Source organism: Nerophis lumbriciformis, linkage group LG24 (genome assembly GCF_033978685.3).
Source record: "Nerophis lumbriciformis linkage group LG24, RoL_Nlum_v2.1, whole genome shotgun sequence".
NCBI classification, from domain to species: Eukaryota; Metazoa; Chordata; class Actinopteri; order Syngnathiformes; family Syngnathidae; genus Nerophis; species Nerophis lumbriciformis.
In genome coordinates, this window is record NC_084571.2 from 36,225,001 (window position 1) to 36,239,949 (window position 14,949).

Sequence of the window (14,949 nt, forward strand, 5' to 3'; positions counted from 1 at the left end):
GTGAATAATGCTGTATAATAGACTGTATTTATTTTATTCACATGTGAATAATGCTGTATAATAGACTGTATTTATATTATTCACATGTGTATAATGCTGTATAATAGACTGTATTTATATTATTCAAATGTGAATAATGCTGTATAATAGACTATTTATATTATTCACATGTGAATAATGCTGTATAATAGACTGTTTTTATATTATTCACATGTGAATAATGCTGTATAATAGACTATATTATTCACATGTGAATAATGCTGTATAATAGACTGTATTTATATTATTCACATGTGAATAATGCTGTATAATAGACTGTATTTATATTATTCACATGTGAATAATGCTGTATAATAGACTGTATTTATATTATTCACATGTGAATAATGCTGTATAATAGACTGTTTTTATATTATTCACATGTGAATAATGCTGTATAATAGACTGTATTTATATTATTCACATGTGAATAATGCTGTATAATAGACTATATTATTCACATGTGAATAATGCTGTATAATAGACTGTATTTATATTATTCACATGTGAATAATGCTGTATAATAGACTGTATTTTTATTATTCACATGTGAATTATGCTGTATAATAGACTGTATTTATATTATTCACATGTGAATAATGCTGTATTTATATTATTCACATGTGTATAATGCTGTATAAAAGACTATTTATATTATTCACATGTGAATAATGCTGTATAATAGACTGTATTTATATTATTCACATGTGAATAATGCTGTATAATAGACTGTATTTTTATTATTCACATGTGAATTATGCTGTATAATAGACTGTATTTATATTATTCACATGTGAATAATGCTGTATTTATATATTCACATGTGTATAATGTTGTATAAAAGACTATATTATTCACATGTGAATAATGCTGTATAATAGACTGTAATTATATTATTCACATATGAATTATGCTGTATAATAGACTGTATTTATATTATTCACATGTGAATAATGCTGTAATAATAGACTATTTATACTATTCACGTGTGAATAATGCTGTATAATAGACTATATTATTCACGTGTGTATAATGCTGTATAATAGACTGTATTTATATTATTCAAATGTGATTAATGCTGTATAATAGACTATTTATATTATTCACATGTGAATAATGCTGTATAATAGACTGTATTTATATTATTCACATGTGTATAATGCTGTATAATAGACTGTATTTATATTATTCAAATGTGATTAATGCTGTATAATAGACTATTTATATTATTCACATGTGAATAATGCTGTATAATAGACTGTATTTATATTAATCACATGTGAATAATGCTGTATAATAGACTATTTATATTATTCACATGTGAATAATGCTGTATAATAGACTATATTATTCACATGTGAATAATGCTGTATAATAGACTGTATTTATTTTATTCACATGTGAATACTGCTGTATAATAGACTGTATTTATTTTATTCACATGTGAATACTGCTGTATAATAGACTGTATTTATATTATTCATATTTGAATAATGTTGTATAATAGACTGTATTTATATTATTCACATGTGAATAATGCTGTATAATAGACTGTATTTATATTATTCACATGTGAATAATGCTGTATAATAGACTATTTATATTATTCACATGTGAATAATGCTGTATAATAGACTGTATTTATATTATTCAAATGTGAATAATGCTGTATAATAGACTATTTATATTATTCACATGTGAATAATGCTGTATAATAGACTGTTTTTATATTATTCACATGTGAATAATGCTGTATAATAGACTATATTATTCACATGTGAATAATGCTGTATAATAGACTGTATTTATATTATTCACATGTGAATAATGCTGTATAATAGACTGTATTTATATTATTCACATGTGAATAATGCTGTATAATAGACTGTATTTATATTATTCACATGTGAATAATGCTGTATAATAGACTGTTTTTATATTATTCACATGTGAATAATGCTGTATAATAGACTGTATTTATATTATTCACATGTGAATAATGCTGTATAATAGACTATATTATTCACATGTGAATAATGCTGTATAATAGACTGTATTTATATTATTCACATGTGAATAATGCTGTATAATAGACTGTATTTTTATTATTCACATGTGAATTATGCTGTATAATAGACTGTATTTATATTATTCACATGTGAATAATGCTGTATTTATATTATTCACATGTGTATAATGCTGTATAAAAGACTATTTATATTATTCACATGTGAATAATGCTGTATAATAGACTGTATTTATATTATTCACATGTGAATAATGCTGTATAATAGACTGTATTTTTATTATTCACATGTGAATTATGCTGTATAATAGACTGTATTTATATTATTCACATGTGAATAATGCTGTATTTATATATTCACATGTGTATAATGTTGTATAAAAGACTATATTATTCACATGTGAATAATGCTGTATAATAGACTGTAATTATATTATTCACATATGAATTATGCTGTATAATAGACTGTATTTATATTATTCACATGTGAATAATGCTGTAATAATAGACTATTTATACTATTCACGTGTGAATAATGCTGTATAATAGACTATATTATTCACGTGTGTATAATGCTGTATAATAGACTGTATTTATATTATTCAAATGTGATTAATGCTGTATAATAGACTATTTATATTATTCACATGTGAATAATGCTGTATAATAGACTGTATTTATATTATTCACATGTGTATAATGCTGTATAATAGACTGTATTTATATTATTCAAATGTGATTAATGCTGTATAATAGACTATTTATATTATTCACATGTGAATAATGCTGTATAATAGACTGTATTTATATTAATCACATGTGAATAATGCTGTATAATAGACTATTTATATTATTCACATGTGAATAATGCTGTATAATAGACTATATTATTCACATGTGAATAATGCTGTATAATAGACTGTATTTATTTTATTCACATGTGAATACTGCTGTATAATAGACTGTATTTATTTTATTCACATGTGAATACTGCTGTATAATAGACTGTATTTATATTATTCATATTTGAATAATGTTGTATAATAGACTGTATTTATATTATTCACATGTGCATTATGCTGTATAATAGACTGTATTTATATTATTCACCTGTGAATAATGTCGTATAATAATATAAGATGGATGGATGGATAGATAAAATGTAATGGTTATTCCATATAGTGGGTAGAGTGTCCGTCCTGAGATCGGTAGGTCGTGAGTTCAAACCTGGGCCGAGTCATACCAAAGACTATAAAAATGGGACCCATTACTTCACTGCTTGGCACTCAGCATCAAGGGTTGGAATTGGGGGATTAAATCACCAAAAATTATTCCCGGGGGCGTCCACTGCTGCTGCTCACTGCTCACCTCACCTTCCAGGGGGTGATCAAGGGTGATGGGTCAAATGCAGAGAATGATTTCCCCACACCTAGTGTGTGTGAGACAATCATTGGTACTTTAACTTTAAAAGAGGAATATTCAAACCTATTTTATTGTATAACTTCGTTTTTGAACATCTCATGGTTAAGCCACCTGGTGGCAAGGTGAGGCACTGCCTCACTTGCCTCCCCTGGCAGAACATCACTGGAATGTATTGTATCTTTGGGCTAACTTGCGTCGTTACCAATAGAATGTCAATCCAGTTGAGTTTTAAGTGTGATTCGATTTCTTGTCCTCACAGGAAGACGATGATCTCCCGTATGAGGAGGAGATCATCAGAAATCCATATTCAGTCAAGTGTTGGATGCGTTACCTGGAGTTCAAACAGAATGGGGCTAAATCCACCGTCAACATGATCTATGAACGGGCTCTGAAAGAGCTACCTGGAAGGTAAATGTGTTATTTAGATATGTGGATTGTCAATGAGTGTATTTCACATGTTTTGAATTGATGTGAATGGGTTTATATCCAAATTCACTCCCAAACTATAACTATTTAACTACATTCCCTTATAGCTATAAACTGTGGTACAATTACCTGAGGGAGCGAAGAAAACAAGTGAAAGGGAAATGTATAACCGAGCCAGTTTTTGAAGAGGTCAACAATTGCCACGAGAGAGCACTGGTGTTCATGCACAAGGTGATAATCACATTTACAGACCACGTTCTTCATCTTAAGGATAGAATCCGACTGCGTTTGTAATTAACGCCATGCGTCTGTCTTTCCTGACTCCAGATGCCCAGAATATGGATTGACTATTGCCAGTTCTTAGTGTCGCAGTCGAAGATGACACGAAGTCGGCGAACGTTTGACCGCGCACTTCGAGCTCTCCCTGTTACTCAGCATCCCCGCATCTGGCCTCTGTATCTCCGCTTTGTCCGAAACCTGCCCCTGCCTGAAACCGCCCTCCGAGTGTACCGCAGGTACCTCAAGGTGAGGACTCCAGACCTTTCTCTTGCCATACTGCGAAGCAAGGCTCGCCAATAATTACCCTTTGTGCCACACAGCTTTCTCCCGAGAATGCAGAGGACTACATTGAATACTTAAAGTCTGTCGGCCGCTTGGATGAAGCTGCAGTGCGTTTAGCAGCTGTTGTCAACGATGAAGGTTTTGTGTCCAAAGAAGGCAAATCTAACTACCAGGTGAGTTTTCCTTTTCGTTCCTTGGGAAATTGGGGGGAAAAAATCAGTAAGACTTTTAATTATTGCATTATTCTGTTTATTTATTGATGCAGTTATGGCACGAACTATGCGACCTGATATCGAAGAACCCGGATAAGGTGACCTCTCTAAACGTAGGCGCCATCATTCGTGGTGGGCTCACCCGCTTTACAGACCAGCTCGGCAAACTTTGGTGCTCCTTAGCCGATTATTACATCAGGAGCGGCGTCTTTGAAAAGGTTTGTAAATCTATAGCTGCATTTTTTGCTTATCACTCTATTTCATGCTGTATTCCTGTCTATAAAGGGCTGGGCGATATATCGATATACTCGATATATCATGGGTTTGTCTCTGTGCGATATAGGAAATGACTATATCGTGATATTCGAGTATACGTTCTCACATAGTTGCTTTTAGCATTACACTGCATGCGTTTCCCACTCTTTCTTGTCTCTCCTTCTCACAGAGACATAAACAAGCGCACCTTCTTACATACGTCACGCGTGCAACGTCATACGCCCTCCCCGAGCAGAGAGGTAGCTACATGGGTAACATTAGCTCTGATGATAATCAATGCTAATCAATCAATCACAAACATTATGTGAGTTGTGTATTATTCTAAGATAATTGCTATGTGTACAGGGATTATCCAGCCTGGCCCTTGCTAGTTCTATCTTAACTGACTCCTCACCCGGACTAGCAGACTCTGTAATTGCCTGTGACCGGGCTTGCTCTAGTGTAGTTAGTCAAGTGTGACTCAAACATAAATCTATGTTTCTAGACAGGATGATGCTAACGGTGCTTTGCGAGTGGTAATACGAGAGAGAGAAGGTGCGAATCTGGTAACAAATGGAGGAATAATTAATTCCCAAGAAAAACAGCACGGGGTGCATCGTCTGGCGGTGGTTCGGCTTCAAGCGGGAATATGTTGAACAATTATGCGGCAAAAGCGTTGCTACAAAAAGTAGCAGCACTGCTAATTTGTAGCATCATTTGAAAAGTCACCTGCTAGAGAATGAAGAGTGCTTGAAACTCTGCATGTCAACATCTCCGTTCGGTGCCACACCCACAAAATGCCAAAGCAACAATTTCCAGATTAACATCGTATGAAAAAAAAATCAACAACAGAAGGAGATAACGTCCGCAGGAACCTACCACAGGACATTCATTGTTTGATTTCCTATTATGCAGCTCATTTTTATGTGACAGTTATTGAAATATCTTGTGTGACATCATGCACAAAAGTGCACTTTATTTGTTTTTAACTATTGTAGTGGCGTTCTGTACAAAAAGTGCACTTTAATTTAGTGTTGTTTTGATATGTCATCTTAGTGACATCATGCACAAAAGTGCACAAATAGCTTGTTTTAAAATGTACTTGCACTTTCTGTTTTGGAAATGTTTGTGCCACTGCTTAATAACTGTTTAATAAATACAGCAGTGTTTCCCACACATTCATTTATTTGTGGCGGCCCGCCACGAAAGAATTACGTCCGCCACAAATGGATTTTTCGGCTTTTGACTCGCTCGACCGCTCATAAAAGCAATGGGACTCTGTCTGTGAATGTTGCTTGTAGTTACAACTCCGATGCAGTAGGTGGCGGTAGCCTACTATGCATTGTAACTCGGCCAATAGAAGAAGAAGAAAAAGAAGAAGACAAAGTAAAAGAAGAACGGACCGACCGGATCAAAATACGAGGGTAATATAGGTTATAGCTGCATCGCTCGCGGCTCGTCATATATTTAACGTTAATCCGCGATTTCACCTGACGCTGCTTCATTAACACCGCCGCTGTTTGACTCGGAGGCCGGGCAGACGCACGTAATAACAGTCACGTGTTGCCATACCGACGAGCTAACGTGTCCAGGTTATAACCCTGTTGTCAATAAACACACGTGGAGACTGTGCTTCAGATACTGCATTAATAATGAAGCTAAATTGTCCACTGTCCACTGCAGCATGCGAATGCAATGAAAATAATAAAATCTGAGCCAACCAGCTGTTAAAATGTTGTCCAGGTAATTGTTTTGGCCATTAAAGGCCCTTCATTTCAAGATTTCAACTGTAATCGGGCTTTAAACAGGTGGCTGACCTGTTCAGATGGGTGTAACTCAGGGGTGCTCACACTTTTTCTGCAGGCGAGCTACTTTTCAATTGATCAAGTCGTGGGGATCTACCTCATTCATATATATAATTTATATTTACTTATTTATGAAATATATGTTTTTGTTAACAAGTTAAAGGTGTTTAATGATAATGCAAGCATGTTTAACACATATAGTTAATATTGTTAAAAAATTAAAGATGTTTAATGATAATACAAGAATGTTTAACACATATAGTTAATATTGTTAAAAAAAATTAAAGGTGTTTAATGATAATACAAGTATGTTTAATACATATAGTTAATATCGTTAACAAGTAAAAGGTGTTTAAAGATAATGCAAGCATGTTTAACACATATAGTTAATATTGTTAAAAAATTAAAGGTGTTTAATGATAATACAAGCATGTTTAATACATATAGTTAATATTGTTAACAAGTTAAAGGTGTTTAATGATAATGCAAGCATGTTTAACACATATAGTTAATATTGTTAAAAAATTAAAGGTGTTTAATGATAATACAAGAATGTTTAATACATATAGTTAATATTGTTAACAACTTAAAGGTGTTTAAAGATAATACAAGCATGTTTAACACATATAGTTAATATTGTTAATAAGTTAAAGGTGTTTAAAGATAATACAAGCATGTTTAACACATATAGATTCCTTTCTTTCATGAAGACAAGAATATAAGTTGGTGTATTACCTGATTCTGATGACTTGCATTGATAGGAATCAGACAGTGGTGCTGATAATGTCCGCATTTTCGAATGGAGGAGAAAAAAAGTCCTCCTTTCTGTCCAATACCACATGAAAGCGGTTGGTTTTTGGCATCTTATTTGTCCAGCTTCCGTACTCCTTTGTATGCACTTTACAAGAAATACATTGTAGGCAAACTCCGTAGCTTGCTAGCTTGTGCACGCCAGCTTTTTGAGACTCTTATTTTGTTAGCGCAACTGTGCAGTCGGTCTTTGGAGTTTTGACGACAGGTACTGCGCCAGAGTCTGTTGAAATAAAGTGTTTCTCGCCTTCCTGTCGGTAATTTTAATGAGCTAAATATGTACATAAAGTGTTGTACTTATATTCCAACTCCGCGTTCTTCTTGGTCATCGCCGCTGCCGCCGTCACCCCCTGCCCCCCGACCACACCACCACAAATAGATGCCTGTTCTGTGGGAAACACTGTACAGTTTTGGTAAATTGACTTAGTTGGGATTTCCCTCTCTGCATGAAAGTTTAAAATGAGCATATATTAATGCAGTATGAAGAATAATCTTTTAATGTAGACACATAGAATCATCATACTGCTGTGAGTATATGCATCAAGTGTTCATTCAAGGCTAAGGCAAAATATGGAGATATATATCGTGTATCGCGATATGGCCCAAAAATATCAAGATATTAAAAAAAGGCCATATCGCCCAGCCCTACTATAAACACCATTTTTTTTGGGATGCCCTCACTCCTTGTCTCTTGAATCCGTCAGGCCCGTGATGTGTACGAAGAGGCCATCCTTACCGTGGTGACCGTACGAGATTTCACTCAAGTCTTTGACAGTTACGCCCAGTTTGAGGAAAGCATGATCGCGGCCAAGATGGAGACCACGGCCGAGATAGGCCAGGATGAGGATGGTTTGTGTGGTGTCATTGACAAATAGGTAACATTATTCGTTGACTTTGTCACACTTGCATGTTCATGTTTGTTGTCCGCCGCTCCAGAGGACATCGACCTGGAGCTTCGGCTTGCCCGCTTCGAGGAGCTGATTGCACGGCGCCCTCTTCTCCTAAACAGTGTGCTTCTGCGACAAAACCCCCATAACGTCCACGAGTGGCACAAGCGTGTAAAACTGTACGAGGGCGTTCCACGGCAGGTCAGGTGTCCTGAGCACGTGAATAACAGCGTTATCAGAATCTGTTTGAATGAAAGTATGCCTTCCATACACTCTGCAGATCATCAACACATACACAGAGGCAGTGCAGACTGTTGATCCAGTGAAAGCCACTGGGAAGCCTCACACGCTCTGGGTCAAATTTGCTAAATTCTATGAGGAAAATGAGCAGCTGGATGATGTACGTGTACATTATTTCAAAGGGCATAATTGGTCAAAATGTGTCCGTTTTGACTGCATGTTTGTATTTTCCTATGTAGGCCAGGACTATATTTGAGAAGGCAACCAAAGTGAATTACAAGCATGTGGATGACCTCTCCGCAGTGTGGTGTGAATATGGAGAGATGGAGCTTCGGCATGAGAATTACGAGCAGGCACTGAGGATACTTAGGGTAAGACCTGTCCTTTCTCATATTTTCAGTCATTTAAGTATTTAAATAATCAATAATATCCATTCTTACCACTTGTTATTGTTAAAGAAAGCTACGGCCATCCCATCCAAAAAGGCAGAGTACTTTGACGCCTCCGAGCCGGTCCAAAACAGAGTCTACAAATCTTTAAAGGTCTGGTCCATGTTGGCAGACTTGGAAGAAAGTCTTGGCACTTTTATGGTACGTATCTGTGTGCGTGTGTTGGTGTTTGTTCCTCAGTACGTCCATTTTGTGCAGTACAATGGGGCAAAGATTCTCAAACTGGTACGCCAGCTCCATCTAGTGCATACCTGCCAACTACTCCGGTTTTCCCGTAATTAGTACGGTTTTCATCAACCTATTCCGGGTTACGGTTGCAGTGATAAAAAATACGGTTTTTCATTAATTAAAAAAATATTTTTTTTTTAAGTTTTATTCACGAAATCGCGTAACAACAATGACGATCGACGCTGCTTCCCGTAACTTCCTATCGAGCCATTCCGAATGCCATGCGCGAGGCTATTTATAGCACCGCTGCCAAGCACGAGGCACCTGTTGTCATTGTTTCCAAACGAGCGAACGATCATGGAATCAGCTGGAGAAAAATCGCATACGAGTCTTAAACCGAAAAGAAAACTGCAGTCATTCCGTGAAGAATATTCAAAAGCCTATCCGGGAATAATTATCCGTTCCAAAAAGGGTGAAAACTACGCGAATTGCACCTTGTGCAGACAAGATTTTTCGATCGGACACGGAGGAATTAGCGATGTAAAAGACCACGTTGGGACAAAAAAACACAAGTCTAATGCCGTTGCTAGCGATACAAGTGGAAAACTTTCAACGTTTTTCGTCGCCCAAACAGATTCTTTGGATGTGATAAATGCCGAAGTTTTATTTACGGAGGCAATAATTGAGCAAACAAAAAGGTAATGACACCAATGTTATCTATTGGAATTGTTTAGTACTGTTATACTGTTAAAAGTGTTTATACTATTTATGCTTTCAAGTCCAAGTTGAAGAAATCTTGTTAAATGTTGACAGCATAACTACCAAAATACAGAAGTATGTCCTTAATATTTTTGCAGTGCTATTTCTGTTGAAAAGTTAAAATGATTACATTAGAGATGTGATGTGCCACTTTTCAAGTGTCTGATGGCTTCAATTCATTTTCATTAATTTTTCATATTTTGAATTCTTTTGAAAGGCTTACAAAAAAACTACATTTGAATTGTAATTCCATGCTATTGACAGGACTATTAATTTTAATGAAGTTAGCTTACCATGTTTACAGTATGATAATTGTGATAGAAATGTGAATTTTAGGCACAGAATATTTTTTACAATTGAACAAGGCAGTAGATTATACAAGCTTGGACAGAAAGTTAATAATGACACCAATTTTTTTTTAATGGAATTGTTTAGTACTGTTTTACCATTTGTTTACTGTAAAAGTTGTTTGTACTGTTTATACTTTCAATTAACAAATTGAAGTCTTGTGAAAGGTTGACAGGATAACTGGCATTAACTGTCAAAATAATTTCAAACTATTGAAGTTAGCTTACAGAATAAACATGTCAATCAACCCATAGGATTTTTGCTGTAATATTTTTGTTTTGAAAAGTCACTGTGACTGATAGAAAAGTGATGGTTTTAGCAACATTTTAACCTGTCTGAATGCTAATAATCATTTTGCGTCGGGGGGGCGAAGCCTGGACCCCCCACCAGGACTTTGTCCTGGACCTACCGGGGCCTGCAATCCCTGGACCCTGGCTACTAGGTTTTTCTGATTTCAAAAGTTGGCAGGTATGCAGTACAATGGGGCAAAGATTCTCAAACTGTGGTACGCGAGCTCCATCTAGTGGTACGCCGAAGAATCACTAATTAAAGTACAGTTATTTATTTTTCTATATTCAAACACAGTGTTACGTTAGTGTGGCCAAAAATATTAAATATAGTTGTTAAATGTGTGTAACGTTAGTGTGGTCAAAATTATTAAATATAGTTAAATAAAACCTCTGCCTAGTTTTAATGAACACTTAGGATTACTACGCTAATGTATTTTAATGTTGGTCATTATGGTGGTACTTGTTAAAGTACCAATGATCGTCACACACACACTAGGTGTGAAATTTGTCCTCTGCATTTGACCCATCCCCTTGTTTCACCCCCTGGGAGGTGACGGGAGCAGTGAACAGCAGCGTCGGCCACGCCCAGGAATCATTTTTGGTAATTTAACCCCCAATTCAAACCCTTGACGCTGAGTGCCAAGCAGGGAGGTAATGGGTCCCATTTTTATAGTCTTTGGTATGACTCGGCAGGGGTTTGAACTCACAACCTATCGATCTCAGGGCGGACACTAACCACTAGGCCACCGAGTAAAGTTTGAAAAAGTTTGAGAATCAATGCTGTGGGGTTGTCCGAAAGTTTATATACAATAAACCCTTGTTTATCGCTGTTAATTGGTTCCGGCCTGACAATGGAAAATGTATTTCAGAGGAGTAAGAATTATTTGAAATAAAAAATCAAATAGCTTGAGCAGGGGTCGCAAACCCAAAATGTTGAAAGAGCCATATTGGACCAAAAATACAAAAAAGTAATCTGTCTGGAGCCGCAAAAAATTTAAAGACTGCTATAAGTGTTATGATGGCAACACATGATGTGAGTGGCTAATTAGATATATTAGCCTACTATCAAAATGACTATGTGTTGGCTGACGCAAATCTTCGTTAACAGAAATGTTGAAATGTAATATTTATTCTACACATTGGAAAACATTAGTAAAACTTCTCAGAGATTGAGATAACTCCTGGAAATGACTGTCTTAGAATGGCCAAAGGTATAGATGTGTGTGTCCAAGTTAAAGGAAACGGCAGGCTGTCTTCTTCTAATGGAAGCTGGGTAACGTTTGCTGTGGTCTGGAACAACGTGGAACACTAACAACTATCAGAAATTCGGCCAATATTACATACAGATAATGTGTTATGAAACATGGAAAAATAAACTAAATACACAGAGGACATAAGTAAAGGAAATTAAATATACCTACAAACGAGGCATGATGATGCAATATGTACATACAGCTAGCCTAAATAGCATGTTAGCATCGATTAGCTTGCAGTCATGCAGTGACCAAATATGCCTGATTAGCACTCCATAACAAGTCAATAACATCAACAAAGCTCACCTTTGTGCATTTACGCACAGTATAAAAGGTTTGGTGGACAAAATGAGACAAAAGAGTGGCATAAAACACCTCTTCCTGTGGCAGTGTAGGAGAAAGTTGTACATGTAAACAAACTGTTGAGTCACAGTCCTCACAATTAGTAGGACAAAACGGCGCTTGCCAAATACTGTCATCAGTGAAGCATACACACAAACATATTAAACAGTGGGCTTTCTAACAATTAGGAAGGTTTGTGTCGTGTTTGTCCTCCTACAGAAACTATATTACAACAAAAAATATATTTTTCACCCCATTTTATTTCCATTTCTATACATTTTTGAAAAAGCTCCACGGAGCCACCAGGGCTTTGAGCGGTCAAGAGCCGCGGGTTGCTGACCCAAGAGCTAGAGCATTGAAACCTGTTTACAACCTTCTTACTACGGTTTTTAACATTGTGAAAGTCATTTAGACATTAATTAACAACCACATAGTCACCTTGACACTCATTTAATGTAACATAGAAACGCTGAGCCAATCCGTGGCCACGATACTGGAGAGTGTGCTGGTCAGTTTGGTCTCATGTAGTAGCCATTACAACTTGATCTTTTTAGTTCATTTTGACAGTTCATACTTGAAAATGCTCGATTTAGGGCATGTCAAACATCCAGAATGAAAACCAATGATTCCCCTCCAACGTGATTAAGCTTTAGAGGTGCTGCAAAGAGGAATGGGCCAAACTGCCTAAAGATAGGTGTGCCATCTTATTAAAAAAACTTGAGGCTGTAATTGCTTCCAAAGGTGCATCAACAAAGTATTGAGCAGACAGTCTGAATAATGTGATTTTTTTTGCAAAAAATTCTGTCAAGATGGGGTGACAGAATTTGAGAAGAGAGAATGAGAATTTTTTTTACTGATTTTAGCAAATGGCTGCAATGAAAAATTTAAAGGGGTCTGAATACTTTCCGTACCGACTGTTTATTTAGTAAGAACGATAAGATAGGATAGACATTATTTATGAAGTGTTTGTTAAATTGATACAAATTATTTTCAGGCTTTTCGCGGGCCGCATATAAAAGGATGTGGCGGACTAAATTTGGCCACCTGGGTCTTGAGTTTGACACCTGTGATTTCCGGCCGAAAATAAGTACCGGTAGGATATGCTTATAAACATTATTTAACACCTCCAAAAATCTGCAATAGAAGCTGCAAAATTCAAGCATGACATTATTTGAAGACAAAGCTTTCTATTATTATTAGTATTTAGTAGTATTTGCTATGTATATATATATATAAGTGGAGGAGTTCAAGTACCTCGGAGTCTTGTTCACGAGTGAGGGAAGAGTGGATCGTGAGATCGACAGGCGGATCGGTGCGGCGTCTTCAGTAATGCGGACGCTGTATCGATCCGTTGTGGTGAAGAAGGAGCTGAGCCGGAAGGCAAAGCTCTCAATTTACCGGTCGATCTACGTTCCCATCCTCACCTATGGTCATGAGCTTTGGGTTATGACCGAAAGGACAAGATCTCGGGTACAAGCGGCCGAAATGAGTTTCCTCCACCGGGTGGCGGGGCTCTCCCTTAGAGATAGCGTGAGAAGCTCTGTCATCCGGGAGGAGCTCAAAGTAAAGCCACTGCTCGTCCACATCGAGAGGAGCCAGATGAGGTGGTTCGGGCATCTGGTCAGGATGCCACCCGAACGCCTCCCTAGGGAGGTGTTTAGGGCACGTCCGACCGGTAGGAGGCCGCGGGGAAGACCCAGGACACGTTGGGAAGACTATGTCTCCCGGCTGGCCTGGGAACGCCTCGGGGTCCCACAGGAAGAGCTGGACGAAGTGGCTGGGGAGAGGGAAGTCTGGGCTTCCCTGCTTAGGCTGCTGCCCCCGCGACCCGACCTCGGATAAGCGGAAGAAGATGGATGGATGGATGGATATTTTTTTTCTATGATGTGCCACAGGCTAATAAAAAAAACAAACCCGTCGGCAGCAAGTCTTGGGCCTCACTTTGGACATACCTTACAGCAGTGGTTCTTAACCTTGTTGGAGGTACCGAACCCCACCAGTTTCATATGCGCATTCACCAAACCCTTCTTTAGGGAAAAATAAAAGTATTTTGGTTTTTTGGGTTTTTTTTTCAATTCAAGACAAAGTTATGTTTTTTTTTTACTGATGCACAAAATTAACCGTGCATGAACATCACCTTGTTCAAAGAACAAAACCAACACAGTGCATGAACTCACAACAAATTACACACCTGCAAATCAGATGGAAAATTAGAGGGAACATTCTTTGGGGGTATCCATAATATCATCGGTGGTCACTGGAACGAGTATGACGATCCTCCTGGTAGAGGTGTATCCCTTTATGGAGGATGCCTGTGCGTGACTTTGTTTTACGTGGGGTGACTGGTGCACAGACAGTCACCACACGATCCTTGACAGAATCGGGTCAGGGTCCAGTGTAGGGCTGCAGCTAACGATTATTTTTCTATCGATTAATCTATAGATTATTTTTTCGATTAATCGGTTAATCTATAGATTAATCTATAGATTATTTTTCCTTTTACCGATTATTTTTTTTATTTAAAATGAAGAGGGAAAAAATAAATGTAGGCCAGTTTTTTCAAAAGGCATGGCTTTTATTTACAAAAAAAAAAAAAGTATGGCCACTCAGTCAACATTGACAACAACATGACAAAATATTCTGTAACAATGTAAACA

At 36.8% G+C, this 14,949-nt stretch overlaps 1 protein-coding gene across 1 annotated transcript in view; it reads left to right on the forward strand.

Annotated features, from left to right (window-relative positions):
• The window catches only part of xab2 (XPA binding protein 2), a 28,968-nt gene that overhangs the window by 2,710 nt on the left and 11,309 nt on the right, over positions 1-14,949 (forward strand). Inside the window, exons 2-11 of the mRNA XM_061982050.2 lie at positions 3,747-3,895; positions 4,021-4,144; positions 4,241-4,438; positions 4,513-4,647; positions 4,740-4,904; positions 8,261-8,405; positions 8,493-8,644; positions 8,724-8,843; positions 8,923-9,054; positions 9,142-9,273. Coding sequence (XP_061838034.2) covers positions 3,747-3,895; positions 4,021-4,144; positions 4,241-4,438; positions 4,513-4,647; positions 4,740-4,904; positions 8,261-8,405; positions 8,493-8,644; positions 8,724-8,843; positions 8,923-9,054; positions 9,142-9,273 — 1,452 coding nt within the window. The remainder of the gene's footprint in view (positions 1-3,746; positions 3,896-4,020; positions 4,145-4,240; positions 4,439-4,512; positions 4,648-4,739; positions 4,905-8,260; positions 8,406-8,492; positions 8,645-8,723; positions 8,844-8,922; positions 9,055-9,141; positions 9,274-14,949) is intronic.